The 21,787-nt window shown below is 46.3% G+C and overlaps 1 protein-coding gene across 2 annotated transcripts in view; it reads left to right on the forward strand.

The window, feature by feature from the left end:
- Window positions 1-13,388, forward strand: part of EIF4E2 (eukaryotic translation initiation factor 4E family member 2) — a 31,612-nt gene extending 18,224 nt beyond the window's left edge. The window contains exons 7-8 of one of the 2 annotated variants that reach the window (XM_008999708.5): window positions 3,794-3,872; window positions 10,797-13,388. In XM_008999708.5, the coding sequence (XP_008997956.1) occupies window positions 3,794-3,839 (46 nt within the window). In that variant the 3' untranslated portion in view covers window positions 3,840-3,872; window positions 10,797-13,388. The remainder of the gene's footprint in view (window positions 1-3,793; window positions 3,873-10,796) is intronic. The other variant, XM_008999709.5, reaches the window with a different exon arrangement.
- The last annotated feature ends 8,399 nt before the right edge of the window (window positions 13,389-21,787 follow it).

The following is a 21,787-nucleotide window of genomic DNA, read 5'->3' on the forward strand; positions in this document are numbered from 1 at the left end:
TAACTGCTCCAGGGGATAGACTTGATGTCACCTCCCGGAGTAAGAATCGATTAGAAAGCACCAAACTGACCTTGAGACCCTTCTGACCCTTGCCAGTGTGAACAAAAGTCAGAACTAGTTCTGCTTTGTCTATTCCCTGTGGCTCTTCCATGGATATGGCTTTGTTTGAGCCAAGGAACAGCAGCTACTGAGTCTTATGAATTCCAAGGAGGCCAGGTGAGGTGGCTCACGCCTGTAATCCTAGCACTTTGGGAGGCCGAGATGGGTGGATAACCTGAGGTTAGGAATTCGAGACCAGCCTGGCCAACATGGAGCAACCCCATCTCTACTAAAAATACAAAAGTAGCCAGGCGTAGTGACGGGGCATCTATAATCCCAGCTACTCAGGAGGCTGAGGCAGGAGAATCGCTTGAACCTGAGAACGTTACGGTGAGCCGAGATTGTGCCACTGCACTCCAGCCAAGGCAACAAGAGTGAAACTCCATCTCAAAAAAAAAAAAATAATTCCAAGGAAAATGAAGGACGAAAGAGCCAACATTTATTCTCATTCAAGTACTCTGGAAATAGGGCTGCTGGTGGTGAGGGGAGTTTTTTTTAGGAGTGGCTTAGATTTTCAGTCAGGTGTTCCTGATTCCTGTTTGCTATTTTTGGCCCAGTTTCCAAGGTCCTTCTTCAACCGTTGGGTTTTTCCACCCTTTCCCCAGTCACCCTACTTGTGGCCTTTTCCTGCTGCACCCCTCAGTGAGCTATAAGGCACTGTAGGCCACACAGAGCTGGTGATGAGCTGCTGTGCTGCAGAGGGCTCCTGCTCTTTGTTTATTGCTGACAGTTCACCCCTAAGACGTGGACAGCTTGTTAAACTGAGTTTTTGCTCAGGTCATGGCTCCTTTTAGTGAGACCAACTTTTAGTGGAGTTTTCATAGATGTGAGTTCCCCATATTCTCTGCTTTGAGGAGAAATCTCATAATACAGTCAGAATCATGGGGCCACCAGGATCAAACTGGGCTCGGAGCCATGTGAAACAGCACTCTCTTTTGTGAAGAAACTCCTCTTTGGATTAGTCCCACTGATTCCTTTTGTGCATCTAGCCTGGAATGGAAAAGGAAAACAGGTCAGCTACCCATAGAGGGCTCCAGCATTGGGAAAGACTGGCCTGGCTTTTCTGCAGAGGGAGTGGAAGGTGGGTGATTCCTCTTTATTCCTTTATCTTAGAGGAGAGACAGGTCAAATTGTGGGGACTTCCCCACATCTAGATACCATTGCATTTCAACACTGAACTTTAATATATAGGCAAGGACCAACCTATCCCTTCTGGCATGGCTAAATCATAGTCCAGTGCACCAGGTTCCCCCAGCATAATTGCTGGCCTGGCTTTGCATCTGTAATATGTACCACCAAACTGGTAGTCAAAGCAAAGAGAGCCCAGATTAGCAGGAAGCTGAGCCCCTCCCTAAGTATTGAGAGCTGGTGAGTGCACGGCTACGATCCTTGTAGGCTTTGGACAGAGGTAGGGGAGGTGTGAATTTGCTTTCTGGTACGTGAGATGGGACAAGAGTCATCTTAAAAGAGCTCTTTGTTCCTCTGTCATTTGTATCTCTTCAGAATTCCCTGTTGGTCATATTAATCTCAGTAATTTTTTTCTGTTTTTAGAAACTCCAGTCATATGACACTTTTTACATTTAACTTGTTCTTTGTTTACCTTTCAAAGAAGAAAGTTTTAATATTACCTAATATGCCTGGAATGCCAGATGGAAAATACTAGACTATTCACACCTAGTTTTAGGTTGTAGATTTGCCTCTTGGCTGAGCTGTTGGCCTATGAGAATAAGAGGGGTTACACCAAAAATTATGGCCCACTATTTTATTTCCACCAAATCCATGTGAAGACATTTCTTTCTCTTTTTTTTTTCTGAGACAGAGTTTCACGCTTGTCACCCAGGCTGGAGTGCAATGGCACAATCTCAGCTCATTGCAACCTCTCCCTCCTGGGTTCAAGCAATTCTCCTGCCTCAGCCTCCCAAATAGCTGGGATTACAGGTGTTTGCCACCATGCTCAGCTAATTTTTTTTGTATTTTTAGTAGAGACGGGTTGTCACCATGTTGGCCAGGCTAGTCTCGAACTCCTGACCCCAGGTGATCCACCTGCCTTGGCCTCGCAAAATATAGGATTACAGCATGAGGCACCACATGCAGCTGTGAGGAAATTTCTTAACCCAGATTCTTCATGTTGAGGTTTAACATATAGTGAAGATACTAAAGAAGAAACTGGGAGGGAAATGTAATACTGGAATGGAGTAGAAGGGAGCGGTGAAGTCTGTATTTCTTCAGGTTCTTCATAGAACCATTCCATATAGGATAGTGTAAGGATGGCCCTTCCTGGAAACAAAAGGATAAATAACATGTAGCTTCAACACAGCCATGTAATTTCTCGTTGACACCTAAGTGGTTTAAAAAGGAATTTAAATCTCACCGTTACAGTGAGGGGTTTCCCTGAGTCATTGCCAAAGCATTGGATTTTGCTTTGCCCTTGTCTTCATTTGGAGTAAAGCATGAGATTGCCTTCTAATGTCACTCAGGGATTCACAAAGTACATCACATCACCATCTTTCCAGAAAGAGCTCTGAAACAGGTGTCAGGTGTCTTGCTGTGGACACTGAGTTTGAGAATTGACAAAGACTGGCATGCTCATTTGGCAGTCTTAGATTTTTCCTGAGTTTAGTTAGCACTTACACTGGAAGCTCTGGTAATAATTCTCCGAAGAAACCATGAACTGCAGTTCTACCTCCTGTAAAAAGTAGATGTGGTGGATTGTCACACTGGGTACTGTGTCACCAAATTAAACCAAGGATGGAGTTAATAATAATGAGGAACTTCAGACTTGGAAGCACCATACTTCATATATAATTCCCAAGGAACTCATCAGATTTTGGGGCTGAAAAGTGGCTAGGGCTTAGGAAATCACCTCCCCTGAGAGCACTTGAGTTGGGTTAGAGCCTCCAGAAGCACAGGGGGTCTAGTTTTCTCCTGTGATTAGTCCGGCAGTCACCAAGGGCCTTTTCTCTGGAGCACCATTCTGAGAGGCCACATACCCCTTCTGTCACATTTCTTAACCCTTCCTAACCCTAATTTCTGAATTAAGCTAATAAGCATGAAAGTTGTAATGGCATTGTTCCCTGGAAATTTTGAACTGCCGTGACTTTAAATTTTCAGATAGTAGTTTCATAGGTACTTAAGCAGGTGGAACGGACACATTTAAGATTTGAGCTTAGAAGCGTTAGAAGGTTGGAAATACGAAAGCAGAGAATGTGTATACTTTTCTCCTTGCATCTTTAGACATCATAATGTTGTTGGAAACTGGCCTTTACCCTCAGAGTGAGGCCTAATGAAGAAAAATGGTTTCTACCACCTGTGCCCACATACCCAAGGCAGAAAGGACAAGGAGTACCAGTGTAAATTGGAAGTGTTTAGTGTTTCCGGTGACAGTTGAGCTTCAGCTCTGACCTCATTGGCCTCCCTTGGAGCCTTGTTGAAGGAACACTGGTGCAAATCCTTGAGGGCACAGGGGCAGACTTCCCAAGTGAAACAAGCAGAAGTGCCTGCTGGCCCTGAAGGGTAGGCTGCCCTGCTCCTCGGAAAGTCCAGTTGGGACCTCGCTGCTCTGCTCCCAGGTACCTGTGGCTCCACTTAGCTTGAAGGGCATCTGAAGGGGGATGTGGGGTTATTGTGTCTGCTCTCTGTGTTCAAAAGCTTTTGATCTGAATGTGCTGTTGTGTTTTTGTCTCTGGTTTGCCAGGGCCTGGGAGGAGTTTCATGGCCTGGTGAACAGCAGCGGCCGCTGATCGGACGCTCCCCCTCTGTCTCTCACACTCAGGGTAGGGCCTTGTCTATCTTCTCTGTAACCCTGTGATATACCTCTCATCCATAGGACCCCTCTTCCCAAGGGGATGCCCTCTTCCCATTTATCCCCAAACTTGCCTCTGCCACCATAGAGCCTCAGAGAAGAATGTGAGTCCCAAACTGCTGGATTCTCATCCTCCCTGGGTCCCATGTCTCCTGGTGAACCCCTGAGCAGGCCACTTCACCTCATTATGCCCCTACTTTCCCTTCTGGAAAATGAGGCTCCATGGATGAACAAGCCTCTGAGCTCTCTTTTGATGCTAACATTTCATGATGGTAAAAATGTGCCACAGATGGGCTTTCTTTTGCTCAAATGTGGCCATTTTTAAGCCATCTGGCAATGTCTGTGACTAAAAGGGCAGTTCCACAGGCCCCAACATGAGTTACATGAGAGGTATGTCTCCTGTATGCTGGTGTCATTTGTCAGTTGTGAGGAAACAGTAAAATAAATTCAGGGTTTCAGCAGTGTCAGTAGCAGGGGCTGGGATTCAGGACTGTGTAAGTGACAGTTCCAAGCTGTTCTTTCACTAGACCAGCACAACTGTACTGGCACTGGGATTCAAAGCTGGGACAACTAAAGCATTGACTTTGGGAATATTTGTATTTCAGTTAGGAGAGTATCAAGTCCATGTTTGTCTTTGTAGCAGAGGGAGCTGAGTAAATTTATTCTGAATGAGAAGAATGGATGCAAGGCCAGTATCTGCATGTGCTGGAGATGAGAGCCTTTTCCTGGACATCAGACTACCCCTGCCACTACCATCCCTAAGAAACTGAGTATTTCTGAAATTGGAACAGAACATGTTCACAGCAGGAGCTACCACACAATTCCCCCTTCCCAAGAAGGAGCTGAGGGTTTTCCAGAAAGGAGACCTGCATCCCTCACATGGGCTAGAAGAGACAAGATGACACTGAGGGACAGCAGCAGGTGGCCAGGGGCCTGAGAGCTCTGGGGTGTGGATATGATATACAGATAAAACACAGTTGCAGAGTTCCTACACACACAGGTGATGCCACCCATACCTTTTTGTTTTGATAGTTTGATTTCTTTATTGTAAATTCAGTCTTCTGGTGGTTTAAAATTTAAAAGGCTTCTCTTTAAAATATAGTCACTGTTAGTGCCTGGTATCATGGCACATGCCTATTGTCTCACCTACTTGGAGACAGAGGTGGGAGGATTACTTGAGCCCAGAAGTTCAAGGCCAGCCTGGGCAATATAGTGAGACCCTGCTTCTAAATATATATGTGTATGTGTGTGTGCATATATATAAGTGTCTGTATATATAGGTATATAGAATCAACATAGAATTCCAAGAGGGCTGCCAGTATACACAAGGAGGGAGGAACAAGGTACGAGCTCTAATAGTAGATAAACCATTGATTTGTAGGCTTAAAAATTGTCAATATTTGAAATAAGATAGTAAGTTAAATTTTCAGAAGCCTGGTGCTATAATGGAGTTGTTTTAAAAAATACTGCCATATTTAATTATTTCTAAGATTATTTTGGCTCTTAATATATATATTTTTTCAACCCTATTCCTTCTGTAAGGCTTTGAATATTCTTAAAATTGGGATGCTGGCTGGGCAGGGTGGCTCACACCTGTAATCCCAGCACTATGGGAGGCTGAGGTAGGCAGATCACGGATCAAGAGATAGAGATCATCCTGGCCAATGTGGTAAAACCCCATCTCTACTAAAAATACAAAAATTAGCTGGATGTGGTGGTAGGTGCCTGTAGTCCCAGCTACCCAGGACACAGAGGTTGTGGTAAGCCAAGATTGTACCACTGCACTACAACCTGGCAACAGAATGAGACTCTGTCCCCTCTCCCCACCCCCAAAAATAGGATGCTTACAGTGAATGTGATTTAAAAGGGTTTTGTTATAGTGTAATGGGCAGTGTTTACTTCTTAAAATACATAAAATGATGTACTTTTAAAAATTGATGGCATCTGAGGTTCAGTGAAAAAAAAGTTGTTAAAATGAAAGTAGAATGGTCAGAATGGAAGAAAACTTAAAATGGCTTCCTCCCCTCTTGACAGACGCTAATTCCCTAGGAAAAATATCTTTGAATTTCTGTAAAAAGCCACATATTTGCATAATTGCCATTGTATGGTCTCTTTGTGGCCCCCCATATCTTTTTCATACAGCGTGGGAGGCAGAGGAAGAGAACACTCATGGTTTAGGTATTTTCCTTAAGTACAGGCTTGGAAGTCCATGAGGAGTGTTTGAATTTAAACCAAAAATTCTGAAAATAGGGGAAAAATGAATTTTTAAAAATCCACTCACTTCATTATCTTAATAGACTTGAAAAGGACTTCACGTTCCATCTCTTGATTTAACCTCACTGTAAGTGGAAGGGGTGTTCTGAGAAGATCTGCATGCCTAGCTTATGTTTGTTGGGTCTGCCATTTTAAAGGCCCCTTAACATTTTAGCCTTCTCTCCCTCTCTCCCTTTTCTTTTCTTCCAAATAGATCGTGATCTCTAAAGAAATTTGGTAGAAAAACTGCTATTTAAATAATTCTTCATGAATCATAAATGCTTTTCCTGAATTTATCTGCTATTTTATGTAATTACATATGATTGCTAGTATTTTAGGACAATTTCATTTGACTTCCGTTGCAAATAAGGATAGCCCTTTTAACTGTGACTTCAGTAAAAGTCTCAGTGAGCTGATCGGAAAGGATTCTGATTACTTAGCCATCTGGGCTGCTATACACAGAACAATGAATCTGTATTGTTGGGAAATGAAATTGGAATAAAATAAAGTTGAAGAGGAGAGACTGGAATTTACCTCACTGGAACTAGAAAGAGTTTGCAGCATTACCAAATATGCAGGGAGAGAAGAGGAAGCCAGAACTGGCCTGAGGTGAACAGTTGCTAGCCAAAGAATGTTCTGAAGACCATATGCACTTAGGTCTACGGCACCCCCTCAGAGCCACTCTTCAGAGCAGAGACATAGGTAGCGTTCCTCCTTGGATGACTCCCAGCTTTCACCTGAGAACCCAGAATCACTCAGGTGCCCTTGCCAGGCACCAGCACAGTGGCAGGTAACTCCAAGAGAGGGGAGGCATTCTGAGTGACCGCTTTGCCCCTCTGTTGTCCATTTCAGGAATTAATCTCTGCCTTACTTCATTGTTTCCAGAGTTGGAACTTGTCTATTTCTGAAAAGAACTGAAAGGTGACCATTTTGAGGTAGAGCAGATTAGAAAGCTGTTTCCGAGTATTTGGACAGCGATTTTCCCCAAGATATCTGGGTACGTGAAGGTGGAAGCCATTCTGAATGGGGCTCTCGGATATTTTTGAGATATCGTCAGTACAAAAGAATACGAAGTAGAGAAAGAATTCTTTTGATTTCTTCCAGCATTGTGGGATCGTCAGCTTCTGTGTCCTCTTTGGCGTCCTAAGCATAGCCCATGCACTATCACAGCTTCGCCAGATTGCTGGAGGGCTAGCTTTCAGGAGCTCACTATGGATTTGCTCAGTTTTAGTTTGCTTTTAAAAGAACAGAAGCATATTGTTTTTTAAAGGGTCACCTGTGGCCTCTGCCCCTTCCTGTCTACATTCTCCCTTTCCCTGCCTTCTAATCTCTCTGCGCGCTGAGCCCAGGGTGAGAGGTGTGATGGAGTATCACTTCCCAGCTGGCCTGAGGTGAACACATTCCTCAGACTAAATTTGGCATCAGGCTGCTCTCAACCCACTTTTTTAAAGGCTGGACCAAAGCCATAGGGCCTAACTGCCACCAGCCTGTGTTAGCCTGTCACTGTCAGGGGCAGGCCACCCCTACTTGCTGTTCTGTTTTCCTCCTAAATCAAACTGGAGAATCTAGCTGAGTTTCTCCAGTTTGATTTAGGAGGAAAATCTATCTCATACTGTCTCAAAAGCCCACTGGTATTTTATAGCTGGCATGCATGACCGTGTGGTTCATTTATCAATGGCTACTTAGCTCTTCAACTATTTTCCTTTACTGGCTTTTCCTTTACTCTTCTCCCCTTTTCATGTTGCAAATGGACCTCAGAATGATATGACTTCTTAGGTTTTCTGACTATAATAAAGTGGTCTATAATAACAAAAATACTAAATATCTGAATGAGAAAGTGTTTTTAGAGCTATCCAGTTTATCTGTTACAGAGTAAGAATTTATTTCTGGCCCACCTAACACAGTAGAGGAATTCCAGAAGATAAGATGACCTGCTTATGGTAATGATTACCCAGAAATCCTCTTTCCGTCACTAAACAGCTGAAAGAGTTGAGGCCAGACACTTGGCTGCCATCTCCGTCACTTCAGTATGGAGAATTCTCCAAGTCAGCACATCTCTGCTCCTACCTTCCCATAGCCCTGCCTTTCTAGTCTCTCTTTTATTTTTTTATTAAAAGATGGGGTTTCACCATGTTGGCCAGACTGGTCTTAAACTCCTGACCTCAGGTGATCCGCTCACCTTGGCCTCCCAGACTGCTAGGATTACAGGAGTGAGCCACCATGCCCAGCCTCTAATCTCTCTTTTAAGAAGAGTGGACTCCCTACTGATAGACTTCTGGCATCCAGTGATTAGATGGGCATAGGGGTGCCAGTAAAAAGGAAGAAATGGAACGGAGCCATCTGCTCCTGTGTAATCACTTTCGTATTAAGTGTAGATATAAAAAAAGTGTCTTTTGTAATGCACTCTAATACAGCACATTGTCCCTAAGAGAACTCAGAAATCAAACACATACACACATCAGTTATGCTTGCTTTTCTCTGTGTTATGATCAGATATGTTCCTTATCCTTTGCTAGCTACTTTGGCATCTCAGAGGGGTCTGTCCTTTTGAAAGAGTTTTTTAGCTGGGTACTATGGCTCACACCTGTAATCCCAGCTCTTAGGGAGGCAGAGGCGGGAGGATAGCGCTTAAGACCAGGAGTTTGAGACCTGCCTGGGCAATATAGTGAGACCCTGTTCTCCACAAAAAGGAAAAAAACAAAAAGACAAAAAAATAATAAGCGTGAAAGGAGTTTTTTAAAAAATATCATTGGCCTTTTAAAAAGATGACCATCCTATTAACTTGATTTTCAACCTTCAGCTCTTTAGTTGAAAATAGTTGAAGTGCTAAGTAGCCATTGATGAATGAACCACACGGTCATGCATGCCAGCTATAAAATACCAGTGGACTTTGGAGATAGCATCAGTTTCTTCCCAGCCCAAGTTTGCCTATACCAGCTCCAGTGTCCTGTCTCAGTTCTTGTCTGGAGTCATTCTCTGTGTAGTGGGGACTGTTGGTCACTGTCCCCTGACTGTCATCATGGAGAAAAACTGGTTAGCCAGTAATAGAAAGAAACTGCTGTTTGGCTGGGCTGAGCATATTCTTTCCTTAGTACATATTTACTCTGAACCAATTGTCATATGTCCCGTTAATTATAACAATTTTAAGATAGGTCAGGCTGGGCTTTTAATCCCAGCACTTTGGGAGACCATGGCAGGAGGGTCACTTGAGCCTGAGAGTTCAAGACCAACCTGGGCAACATAGTGAGATACTATCTTTAAAAAAAAGAGTCAAAGTCAGAGCATCTAGAATGTCCCTTTATAATCAAAGGGAAATAATGACTCTAAAATCCAGGTAAAAATTTCCGACAAATTGAAGTCCAAATCACTGGGCAAGGGCAGCAACTGGTGGCCTTTTTTTTTTTTTTTTTTTTTTTTTTGAGACGGAGTTTCGCTCTTGTTACCCAGGCTGAAGTGCAATGGCGCGATCTCGGCTCACCGCAACCTCCGCCTCCTGGGTTCAGGCAATTCTCCTGCCTCAGCCTCCTGAGAAGCTGGGATTACAGGCGCGCACCACCGTGCCCAGCTAATTTTTTGTATTTTGAGTAGAGACGGGGTTTCACCATGTTGACCAGGATGGTCTCGATCTCTTGACCTCGTGATCCACCCGCCTCGGCCTCCCAAAATGCTGGGATTACAGGCTTGAGCCACCGCGCCCGGCCCCTGGTGGCCTTTAAAGTCCTTGCCAGCTCTGAAATTTTGAGATTCAGATGGTGACAGGACCTGCTAAGACGTCATTAGATTTCTAGTATGGGACAGGAAGGGTCACTAGTGGCTGGCCAAGCCTGTCTATATCCAGTAAAAGGCAACTAAGAGAGCACATACCCCACATACATACCCCCGACACACACACTTTCAAGAAGTAGAGCCATGTTTCTAAAGTAAGAGAAATTGAAAGGTACCCACATTTTACCTCCTAGAATATCCTTTCCTTCTGTAAGCAGCTTTAAGCTTTAAACTGAGGATTTTTATTTGGTTGGTTGGTTGGTTTTTTGTTCATGTAAGATAACCACCTGTTATCAGTTTTTCAAAAGTGTGTGTTAGAGAAAAAGAAAGGGGGAGAGAAAGAGAATGTCTCCTGAGGCTGCCCGGTTTCTAGTGTGTCCCTTCCACCTCCACTGCCCAGGTAACCACTGTTGTTGGTTTCCCGTGTAGCCTTGCAAAGTTTTGTAACATATATGTTAGCAAATATGAGCCTATAACCTTGTTTCTCTACCCCCACTTACACAGGTAGCATACCAAACGTACACACTGCCCCTTAAGCTATCAGTTTATCTTGGAGCCCTTTGCACAGCAAAGTAGAGAGCTTCCTTGTTTTATTCCTATGAATGTGCCCTAGCATTAATATTTAACCAGTCCCCTCTTGATCTGCATTTGAATTGTTTCCAATCTTTTTCTGTTGCAAAAAATTGAATCAAAGTTGTACAAGGGACATGGGAGGTGGGTTGCCCTTTTGGCATTAGATTGGCAAGTGAAGCAGGTCCCGGGATATGTCATGGAGACCCTGAGGGCTGACGAATCAGTTTTCCCCCTGTGTATGTGTAGTTCTGTATAGATGATCCTTGTATTGAACACTCTATTTTCTCTCATTTTTTTCTTGCAGGGACAATTCAAGCTTTCGAAATACAAAAATCACATTGTGAAAGTACACAAGCTGGCAATAATCCTTTTCTGTATGTGTGTATTTGTCCGAAATGGATGGGAGGCCTCCAGCCAGTCCTTCCATTGCTCACTGAAGGGACGTCCCTGAGCCGTGCGCTCCCCTTTTGCACTCATTCCTGGAGGACGGATTCCGCTAGACACCCTCCAGCATCGCTGACTTTATAAAGCGGAAAAATGGAAAACATGACTTTGTAATAGACAAACATTGTTTTTTAACGGGGTTCTGTGGGGGGTGTTCAGCCTTTCTATTCGCTGTGTGCTGTCCAGATGTCTCTCGGGCATCCTGGTGTCCTCTTCCTGTGCTGTACGAAGGGTACTGTGACCACGTGTACATGCCAGAGCTGTTGATGAGAGTTACCAGTATTATGAATGTCTGTGCATCCAGGAAAAGCATTCTGTTGGAGAGTCCTGGAATAGCTGTAAATGCTCTCTTCTAGCTCTGCCATTAAATTATTGGACATTTTGTTTCTTTCTCTCCCCTCCTCCAAGTCCACACTTTCTGAAGCTGTGTTACTGATGTGATGACTGTCCAGGAGTCCTATCATCTCCTGCCTCGCTCCCTTCATTCTCTTCTCCTGTGGGACTCCTTCCTTCTTAGGCACTGCTGCACTTAGAATTGTGATCCAGTGGCTCTTACTGGTTTCACTGAGGCAGCTTAGAGGGAATGCCCTAGAAAACTAAGCTGGAGCAGAAGCCAGTTTGATTAGGAGCTAGGTTATAATGTAGGTTCCAAGCACAGAAATTTGGAGCTGAGGGCAGTGACTGATATCATTTTCCTGTATGAGCAGAGCCTATGTGTCAAGCCTGTTTCTGACATGTCCCTCATTGAGGAAGAGAAGCAAAAGCTGGTTATTGCCAGGCCTGCTAACACTTAATATTGCAAATTCTATCATCCTGAAACTGGGACATCTGAAGAAAAGGTGACCTTGCTGGGTGGCTTTATTTGCATGGCTCTGCATCTGCAGTGGTTGAGTTCTCATCACCTGGTATGTGTATGAGCAAATGTGTGCTGATCTGTGATGCCCAGGCAGAAACCTCTTGAAGACTACTGCACACATGCTTTAAAAATGACCAGTCACTCATCAGAGAAGCTGGGTGATCTGACTTCAGAAGGACTGAAGTCAGAGAGGTCGAAAGAGCACCTAGGATTCAGATAAATTGAGTAAGAGTCCTGTAGCAACCTCCAGGTAGCACTGTCTTACTTGGCTCTTGTGAGCAAAGATTGTAGTACCTTAAATTAAGGCCTCTCTTTAAAACATATCCTTGAAGACTAGGGGATGCTTGGCCACCTGGTCTCAGAGAAATCATATGAGAGTAACAGGCATTTCCTTATTGTGTTTATATTACTCTCTTCCTACTTTTCCGTTCCTGAACACCCTCTAGTGACCACTGTTGTGGGATGCTTTTTTCCTGAAAGAACAGTGAGTACAGGGGCCAAAAGGGAGGTGCTTCTATTATAGGTAAAGTTAGATCAGTTAAGAAGATCTAGCAGCAATTTAAACTCCAGGAATATGAAGAATGCATTCTGGTGTCCAGACAATTGTGAAGGGCTCAGGCAAATATAAGAGCACCATTGGCTACATGCGGAGCAAAGCTGCCTCCTGAGAATTGTTTTGACCCCAGGGAGGTCTTCACTTTTGCCTAAACTCAAATTTGCCATGAAAATTCCAAAGAGCAGATATTTGGATTTGCCCTCGTTTGGGAATCTGCCTGACTGTTGTGTGTGTGGGGGAAGTCAGTGTGTATGTGTACAGTGTGCTTACGCGTGAGTGGCCAGGCCTACTGGTTAGGTGTGTTGTCCATAGTTTTTTGTGTTTGGTTTTGGTTTTGGTTCAGATTTTGAATCTTATGTTTTCTAGAGCTGCTCATGTTCCCCCTTCCTCTTTGTTGTTGTAGTATTTGAAGTTGTCTTTTCCATCAAAAACATACCCTATGCTGGTTAGAGCAAGGGGTTATGCCAGTTAGGCCGCATCTTACACCCCGTGTTCTCCCAGATACTCTGCCTAACAGGTTTCAGTGGGAGATTAAATCGTCAGTTTATCTAAACCATCTATTTTTCCAGACTAGCCTGACAGGTCTTTTCATCTATTCTTACTCTCTGGGCCTCTGATGTGCTGAGATGTGACACGGTTATGGTTATGGTATCAGCTGTTAGAGACAAAGGGAAAAAGGTCTGCCCGGGCCACAATCACCAGAATGTTACGTTGCCACTGGAGAGTGTAGGGTCGGTCTCCACTTTGCAGTTAGGGCTGTTCTCCTCTAACCCCTTTGCTGGGTTTTCTGTTTGAAATTGGCCCTCACTCCTCTCCAGTGCTCTGCTTTTTGAATCCTGTTCACGCATGTGCGTGCCCTGTGATATTGGCAGTGGCAATAATTTTCCAGCCAGAGAGAAGCTTGTCGGCCACAGTGCTCAAAGAATGAATTTCCAAGTATTTGCCAGTGGAAATGGAGCAGAGGCTATGACGAGTGATTTAGTGTTGCACTTTCAGAGCAATTATCTACTGCAGTAATAAATGGAAAATATCAGCAAGAACCAGGTCGTGGACTTGTCAATACAAGGGAAGCGGGGGTTCTGTCACTAACTCTACCCTTCAGTGTCTGAGTCTCCATCTTCACTGCATTCCAAAACAAAATATGTGGAATAGTCCAGGCAATGGCAACGTCACTGCACAAATTTGTGAGAATATTCTCTGATTGGTATTAATCATTGCCACAACTCAATTTACATTTTCATTATCAAAATATGGTTGGTAACTCTCCTTAACTTGGGGTAAGGAATATTGGAATAGAAGAAAGTTTAAAGAATTCGATTTTGGGCCGGGCGCGGTGGCTCACGCCTGTAATCCTAGCACTTTGGGAGGCCAAGGCGGGTGGATCACGAGGTCAAGAGATCGGGACCATCCTGGTCAACATGGTGAAACCCCGTCTCTACTAAAAATACCAAAAAAAAAAATTAGCTGGGCATGGTGGCGCGTGCCTGTAATCCCAGCTACTCAGGAGGCTGAGGCAGGAGAATTGCCTGAGCCCAGGAGGCAGAGATTGCGGTGAGCCGAGATCGCGCCATTGCACTCCAGCCTGGGTAAGGAGCAAAACTCCGTCTCAAAAAAAAAAAAGAAAAAAAAAATTCGATTTTGATGTAAGAAATCAGTTGTCCTGAGCTTGAATGTTTTAGTTATATTAAGTAGCTTAGCCTAAAGAGGGACACACGGGGCATGCCGATGACTGGTGCCCACATGGAATACTGAGGGACAAAGAGGTTTTGCTGAGCCTCAGTTATTGTTGACAAAGGATTTAAAACAACACTTGCGACTTAGTTTCTGTAGATAGAAATCTCTTTTCTGTGTGTCAGTCATAGTTCAAACGGGAGACAGAAATGATGCCAGTTATTTCAACAATGCGATAAAAAGAATTACTGACACAGTAATCAAAAAAGCAAGAAACCCACACAAGAATTAAGGAAGGAGCAATTTCCAGAAGCGCCCTAAGGATGAGTGTTGCTCACCTGTTGCTGGGTCTTTGAGGCCATCATGAAGCTGGTTCTGAGCAGGTCAGAAATGGCAACTGAAATCACCCACAGCTGTGAGAACTGCTGCAGCAATGCTGACAGGAATGGGAAGGAGCGTGCCCCTTCTTCCTGCAGTGTGGAAGCTTCCCTTGAGTGCACCCTGCTGCAAGAACCCAACAGGATGCCAGCTGGCAAAGCAGAGATGTTTGCAGAGTTCTATCCCTGCTATCACAAAAGCAGAACTAAAAAGAGCGGATGTGGAACTGAGGGACAAGAGCTTTGTAACTGGCACAAGCCCCTGTTAGCCATTCAGCATCTGTGCACAGCCTTCTACGCCTTTCAACTTCTGTCCTACCACAAAAGCAATTCTTTGTGCCCAAGAAAGTGTTATTAATTGGAAGCTGTTACCCTCCCAAAAAGGACGTGTAAAGCCCATGAGTCACTGTCAATCTCTGAGCTGTGTTGACTCTTCTAATTCAGTTTCAGTTCCATCTGAGTAGAATACAGAACAAGAGAATGGTACCTAAACACTAAGGGTGAAGTTTACTTCCAACAAAAATTGCATGAAATAATGAGGAGGGGAGAGAAGAAAAGTGTGCACACAGCAAGCAAGAATGTGTACATCGTCTGTAGCGATCACGAGGCTGTAGGTGATGGATCGCTTCCTCCTCCACTGCCTGTTCTGTATTTCCTTTGCCCCCAGCCAGGATCTCCGCTGGTCAGGATTCGTTTTTGGTATGGTTGATCCAAGCCTTTATTCCTAGGGTGTCTGAATTAGTTGTTATTCCTTTGTTACAGTTTTTCATTTTTGCCATTTGTAAGAGGGACCCCAGAAAATTCCGGGTCCTGGACAGTTCTCCCTGCCCCTAGGATGTAGCAGCATTTGCTCCTCTTGGTAATTCCCCCAAGCCAGTAAACCCCTTATTTGCTTGTTGGTTTAGTGCCCAGAAGGGCCCAAGGCAGCCAAATGCGCCTCAGTGTACAATTGAGTGAGCTGTTGTCTTGTGTTTCCTGGAAGGATTCCTCCTTTGAAAACCAAGCCCTCCAAACCAGCAGAACTCCAGATAACGGGACAGGTGAGAGGACCCACCCCTACTTCCATCCTTTGATTCCCAGACCCATGAATCCTGGTTATGGGAGAGACAACACATGCAAAGCAGAGCCTTTGGGGCAGCACTGCAGCCTTTCAGGATGGCTCCCAAGTGGCACTGTCACAGAGTCTTCCCAAGGCCGTTTCACCCTTCTGTTGATCCAGCAGCTTCCTCCTGGTGAGGTGTGCAGTATGACTGTGATGACCTGGTCACAAGCCATTGCCTCACTTTCTTTTCTGTGAAATTTGTTTCTTGATTAAAAGCAATATGGAATACCATGCTGGTGAATAAGGCATTCCATTAGTCCACGGGTGATCTTGCTGAGAGAAAGCAGGAAATGCAAATTCACATCTAGAACATGCATCTGTTTACATGGTTTGCTAAAGGGCAATGGAACTAAACCAGCACCATCCAGTGGAACCTCCAGTTCCTCCAGTGAGGCTAATCCAGCACCACACTCACTTTTTTGGAGCTGTGTCCCCTGGCCACCTGGATGGTCCACATTTTGGTATTTCTCATCTCGTGTGGCTGCCCATTGGCCCCAGGTCTGCTTTCCCTTGATTGCAGTCTTGTCTGACGTCAGTTGAAAGCCTCAGCCAAATCCTGTCCCCCAGTCCTGTTTCCCTGAGACCTCTCTCAGTTCCCCATCAAGATCGTTTTGACTCAAACATCTTGAAAAAAAAAAAAACTGTCTCCATTCCACCAATTCATAGAAGTATAGTGTGCTGATGGGTCAGCTGCAAGAGAGCAGGGTCCACAGGAGGCCTCTGCAGTCCTCAGAATGTCTGTCCAGCACACTGTCACCTCCCGTCCAGTGGGCTGGCCCATGTGGCAGATGGGGTGAATGGGAGATGAATGGGAAGCTACAGGCTGTTCCCTTGAGGAGCTCTCAGTCCAAAGGGGAGAAGAAGGAATGCAGCAGATGGAGACAAGGAGGCCTCCGAGAGGGTTGGCGGCTCAGATGTAGTCCGTGTGGGCCAAGTCCAGTAGGCAGGTGGCTGACCTTCACTCACCTGGACTCCAGACATGAGGCCAGTGGGCTTCGTGCCGGAGGTGGTGCCTATGGGTGAGATTAGTGTCATATGTAGTAAAGTGGACCATTTATCAAAGACTGTGTTAGACACTTTTCATATGCACATCATTTAAATCTCACAAGAGCCCTGTGGGTTCCCCATTTCACAGGTGAAGAAACGGGCAGAAAGAGGTCAAGTCACGCAGAAAGTCACTCACCATGTAAGGGCCGAGGTGAGATTTGACTTAGAATTCCAGAGCTCTTAAGCCTGTCACACTGATAGGTTACAGCTCACCTAATCTGCAAGTCATTATTTCGATTGCTGGGAAGGAGGGCTTCAGATCAGATGAGGGCCCGTAGCTCCAAAACGACTCCTAATGCAGTGATCCTACCGGATCCAAGGCCCCACCCGCCAGCCAGGAGGATCAAGAGCCATGAGCAGGGCAGCTTCCCTTGGGGTCCTGGGAACAGGTTTGCTAGCAAGGTGACGTTTTCTGTCCTTATCCCTAATCCCACACCCTCCTCCCGACCTGAGTATTGGCCTTACCCTAAATCATGGCATGTGGGTTCCAGGTATCTCTGTTCCCTGTTTCCACAAGACCATGAATACTTCCGGGAAGTTCCTCTGCCGTTTCTTTGTTTTTTTGGGGGGGGTTTTTTTGCCTTCTTTATGGAGGTCCCTGGCGAGTTTTACTGTTACCCAGACTGGTTTTAAACTCCTGGCCTCGTGATTCTCCTGCCTCAAGCTCCCAAAGCTGGGGTTACAGGCATTAGTCACCAATGCCTGGCCTCATTAAAAAAAATAACAATAATAAGACAAGGTCTCAGTAGGTAGCCCAGGCTGTGTTTGAGTGATCCTCCAGCATCAGCCTCCGGAGTCAGGGATTACAGGCATATGCTGCCATGTGCTGCCATGCCTGGCTCTGCCCAAATCATTCTCTCCACATTTGTCTAGCAGGCCCTGTCAGACCATGTCTGTAAACTGTATGGATAGCAAAATTCCCACCCTGAAAGCAAAACTTCCCTATCTCTATCTCACCCCATCTCTTCCTGATAGTAAACATAGACAATAGCATTCCACACCCAGGGTGTGTTCTCCACCTTGACTCCTCTGTGAGGAGGCGGGGAGGAATGCTAAGAGCACCCTCTACCTGCCATCCTCCACCCTTCAGTCATGATCCCGAATGGACAGAGAAAGGGGCATCAAGGTCTCTTCCCCTGTGAGCCCAAGAAGGGAGGTAGGTCAATCCAGTGTCCCCCTCCAGGTGACTTTCCTCCTGTCCCTGACAAGAGGACTGTTAACATTGATGCCCCAAGAGCCAGAGGCCTGTCCTGTGGCCCCGGGTGCTCTTCACACCAGCCCCGACCCCCCTCAGATGCTCCCCAGAATGTGGTTAGAGCCCCTGCAGAGGCTCAGCTCGTCTGTGGCTGGGCTGGCCGGGCACCACCTAGCACCAGGCTCCTGGAAGTTTGTGGGGTCCAGCCTCCCACCCCACGCTCTGTGACTCACAGTGCCCACCTGCCCTGGCTCCAGCCATCCTGGCTGACTCGGTGCCAGGCTCAGGCTTGCCTCAGCTCACTCCTGCCCCACCACAAGCGGCATGCACACCTCTGTCTCCTGACTGGTTCCCACTTTATCTCCGAGTGATGTCCAAGACCCTTTTACAAAGGACAGGGGTCTGGTCCCTCCTATGTGACAGAATGACCAGAGGCCCTCCGAGGAAACCCCACTTCTCATCTTAGCACAGTGCTTCTTGGGAGGGTCTAAGGGCGCCCAAGGTCAGGACTGTGACCTTGGAGGGACCCTTCTTCCTTACTGCCCCTGGACCTATGCCCTGGCCTCCTTGGACAACTTTGCACACACACCTCTAGCATCTTCCCCGCATCTAATTAGTGTGCTCCTGCCCCCTGCAACACCCTTGCCAGCACCAGCCCATGTCCTGCTCATGCCATTGAGCCTGGCACTGTTGAAGGACCTCGCATGCTTCTTCACTGAAAGCCCTGCCACGAGTTTTGATCAGAGTTCCTGGGGCTCCACAGATACATCCTTGTCCCCTGCTGTCATGCCACTCGCTCCCTGCTGTAGAGGCCCTCGAGCTGCCCTTCACCCTGCCAGCCTCCACCACCCTTCACATGCTGCCCATTTCAGGGAGCCCCTGGTCCCCCCCCCCCGCCCTAATCATGGGTGCCTCCTCGTTCCTACAGCACTGGGCCCAAGACACTGGAACCGCTGGTGTCCTTGTCTGTTCTTGCTGCTGGGGTAGCTTCCAGGAGCCACGCCTCCCTCATCTCTGAACGGGCCTGGCATGGATGCTGGCTGCTGAGAAATTTCTGCCAAAAGTGGATTTACAAAATGCCTTAGTCATCCTGCGCTGTTCCACCCAGCACTGCTTCTCACTGAAGAACTCATGTTACAGCAAATGAAGGGCAGCAATGGGCTTGAAGGAAACCAGAATATTCTAAAATACTGAGTGTCATATAAGCGTAAAACACTACATAAATAAACGAATTAAAATACTGCAGGCAGGGCGCAGTGGCTCACACCTGTAATCCCAGCACTTTGGGAGGCCAAGGCAGGTGGATCACCTGAGTTTGGGCATTTGTGACCAGCCTGGCCAATATAGAGCCAGGCTCTACTAAAAATACAAATATTAGCTGGGTGTGGTGGTTCATGCCTGGAGTCTCAGCTACTTGGGAGGCTGAGGCAGGAGAATCACTTGAACCCGGGAGGCAGAGGTTGCAATGAGCTGAGATCGCACTACTGCACTCCAGACTGGTGACACAGAGAAACTCTATCTAAAAAAAAAAAAAAAAAAAAAAAAAACCCACTTCATTTTTAGGCCAGGCGTGGCGGCTCGTGCCTGTAATTTCAGCACTTTGGGAGGCTGAGACAGGCGAATCATGAGGTCAAGAGATCGAGAACACCACGGTCATCATGGTAAAAACCCCGTCTCTACTAATAATACAAAAAATTAGCTGGGTGTGGTGGCACGCACCTGTAGTCCCAGCTACTCGGAAGGCTGAGGCAGGAGAATCATTTCAACCTGGGAGGCAGAGGTTGCAGTGAGCTGAGATCATGCTACTGCACTCCAGACTGGTCACAGAAGGAGACTCCGTCTGAAAATAAAAAAACCACTTTCTTTTTAAGCCAGGAGTGGTGGCTCATGCCTGTAATCCCAGCACTTTAGGAGGCCGAGGCAGGAGGATCGTGAGGTCAAGAGGTCAAGAGATCGAGACCACCCTGGTCAACATGGTGAAACCCTGTCTCTACTAATACAAAAATTAGCCAGGTGTGGTGGCATGCACCTGTAGTCCCAGCTACTCGGGATGCTGAGGCAAGAGAATCGCTTGAACCCGGGAAGTGGAGGTTGCAGTGAGCCGAGATCATGCCACTGCATTCCAGCCTGGCGACAGAGTGAGACTCCAACTCAAAAAGAAAAAAAGTAAGAAACACATAAGTCAGTATTAAGATAGAAAGAAAGAAAGAAAGAAAGAAAGAAAGAAAGAAAGAAAGAAAGAAAGAGAGAAAGAAATCGCTGTAGCAAGGAGAAAGAAAGGGAAGGAAGGAGGGAGGGAGGGAAGGAAGGAAGGAAGGAAGGAAGGAAGGAAGGAGGAAAGGAGAGAGGGATGGAAGGTGGCAAGGAAGGAGGGAAGGAAGAAAGGAAGGAAGAAGGGAGGGAGGGAAGGAAAGAAGGAGGGAGGGAGGAAAGGAGGGAAGGAAGGAAGGAGGGAGGGAGGGAGGGAGGGAGGGAGGGAGGGAGGAGGGAGGGAAGGAAGGAGGGAGGAGGGAGGGAAGGAAGGAGGGAGGAGGGAGGGAAGGAAGGAAGATCTATCGCTGACCAGCAGCACAGCCAGTGTTCTTTCCAAGCTTGTCTTGTTTTGCCCAAGGTGTTTTTACATACAAAGTCTTGTTGCTATGTATTTGAATTAATCAGTCTTTCTTTTTATGGCATCTGGAGATTGACTCATACTTGAAAGCCTTTTCCTATAAAACCTGGATCTATTTAGAGAGAAGACTGAAGGTTTGAAAGAGCCGCAGGCCAGGGGGTGGGGGATTGAAACCAACTACACGTGTACACAAGGATGTTCGGGGAGCACCGAGGGCATGGATTGGTGGCTCAAACCAGGAAGGAATGAATCCCATCTGGATCCCCAGGTTCAGGAATTGGCAGAACTGGTGGGCTGGAGACATGGCACGAGCTGGAGAAGGCACCAGTCACGGCACCTGAACTTATTGCCCCAGGGGCCTCAGCAGGCAAGGGAGGTGAGTTACAGCCAAGTAATGGGGAGGGTTAGGGGTTCTAGGGGCCCTTGTGAGGAAAACAGCAGGTAGCATAGGAGTCAGAAAAGAAAGTTATTTCAGAAAGAGCAATTTCAGGTGATGGCAAAGGGCAGAGGGCAAGCACAGGAGAGGGTGGCTGGTAGGCAGATGCTTTAGGCCAAGGAACCACGAAGGTGGGGAGGTATGGGTCCGGGATGTCTTCTGGGTGATGATGTGTTGAGGCTTGACGGCCTCATTGTCCCTTATCTCAACACATCTTAGTCCTGGTCGTGCCTTATATTGAGCAGGGTCTGGACCCGACAGCCATGATTCTAATGTCAGCTGCAGTTATAAAGTGCTGTCCTAACTTATGTTCCTGTTAAGCTTTCCACTTGCATGAATTAAATGCAAGAGACCCTGTCCGTTCATCTTAGGCCTAACCACGTGGACTTCCTAGCCTTTCCTGGTGCCTCCACAATCACGGGGCAGCACAGTGCAGGGGCAGTGCCAACAGCCTGAAACCTGACTTCCCCGTCCTGGCTCTGTTTCTGATTATTTGAGATCATTTGCAGCCTCAGGGAGGATCCAGGGATGAGCTTGGGCTCAGAAGGTCATTCTGGCAACACATCAACTCATCTTGAGTCCAATGTCAGGTAGCAAAATGTCTGCCAGGTCAAGGGTACGTGGCAATGAAAGACTCTGAAGTCATCAGGGATAACTGCCATTTACTGTAGCCTTCCAGCAACCTACAACATCTACTATCACCGAGCCTTGCAAAACTGCATAAGAGACTAGAATGAACCATGCAGTGGTAGATTAGAATAGGAGGTAGCCTAAGGTCATGCTTATTTTAATCCACACACAGAGAGAGATAGATACAGACATATAGATACATGTGTATATGTGGGTTAATATATGTATACATATTCCCTAGATTTGTCCTCTGAGACGACTAGAAGCAGTGACACCCAATAGCAATGAGTACACCTTACACACAGACCTTGAGACAGGGTCTCCCTCTGTCACCCAGGCTGAATGCAGTGGTGTAACCTCTGCCTCCTGG

The sequence above is a fragment of the Callithrix jacchus genome, chromosome 6 (genome assembly GCF_049354715.1).
Source record: "Callithrix jacchus isolate 240 chromosome 6, calJac240_pri, whole genome shotgun sequence".
Taxonomy (NCBI): Eukaryota; Metazoa; Chordata; class Mammalia; order Primates; family Cebidae; genus Callithrix; species Callithrix jacchus.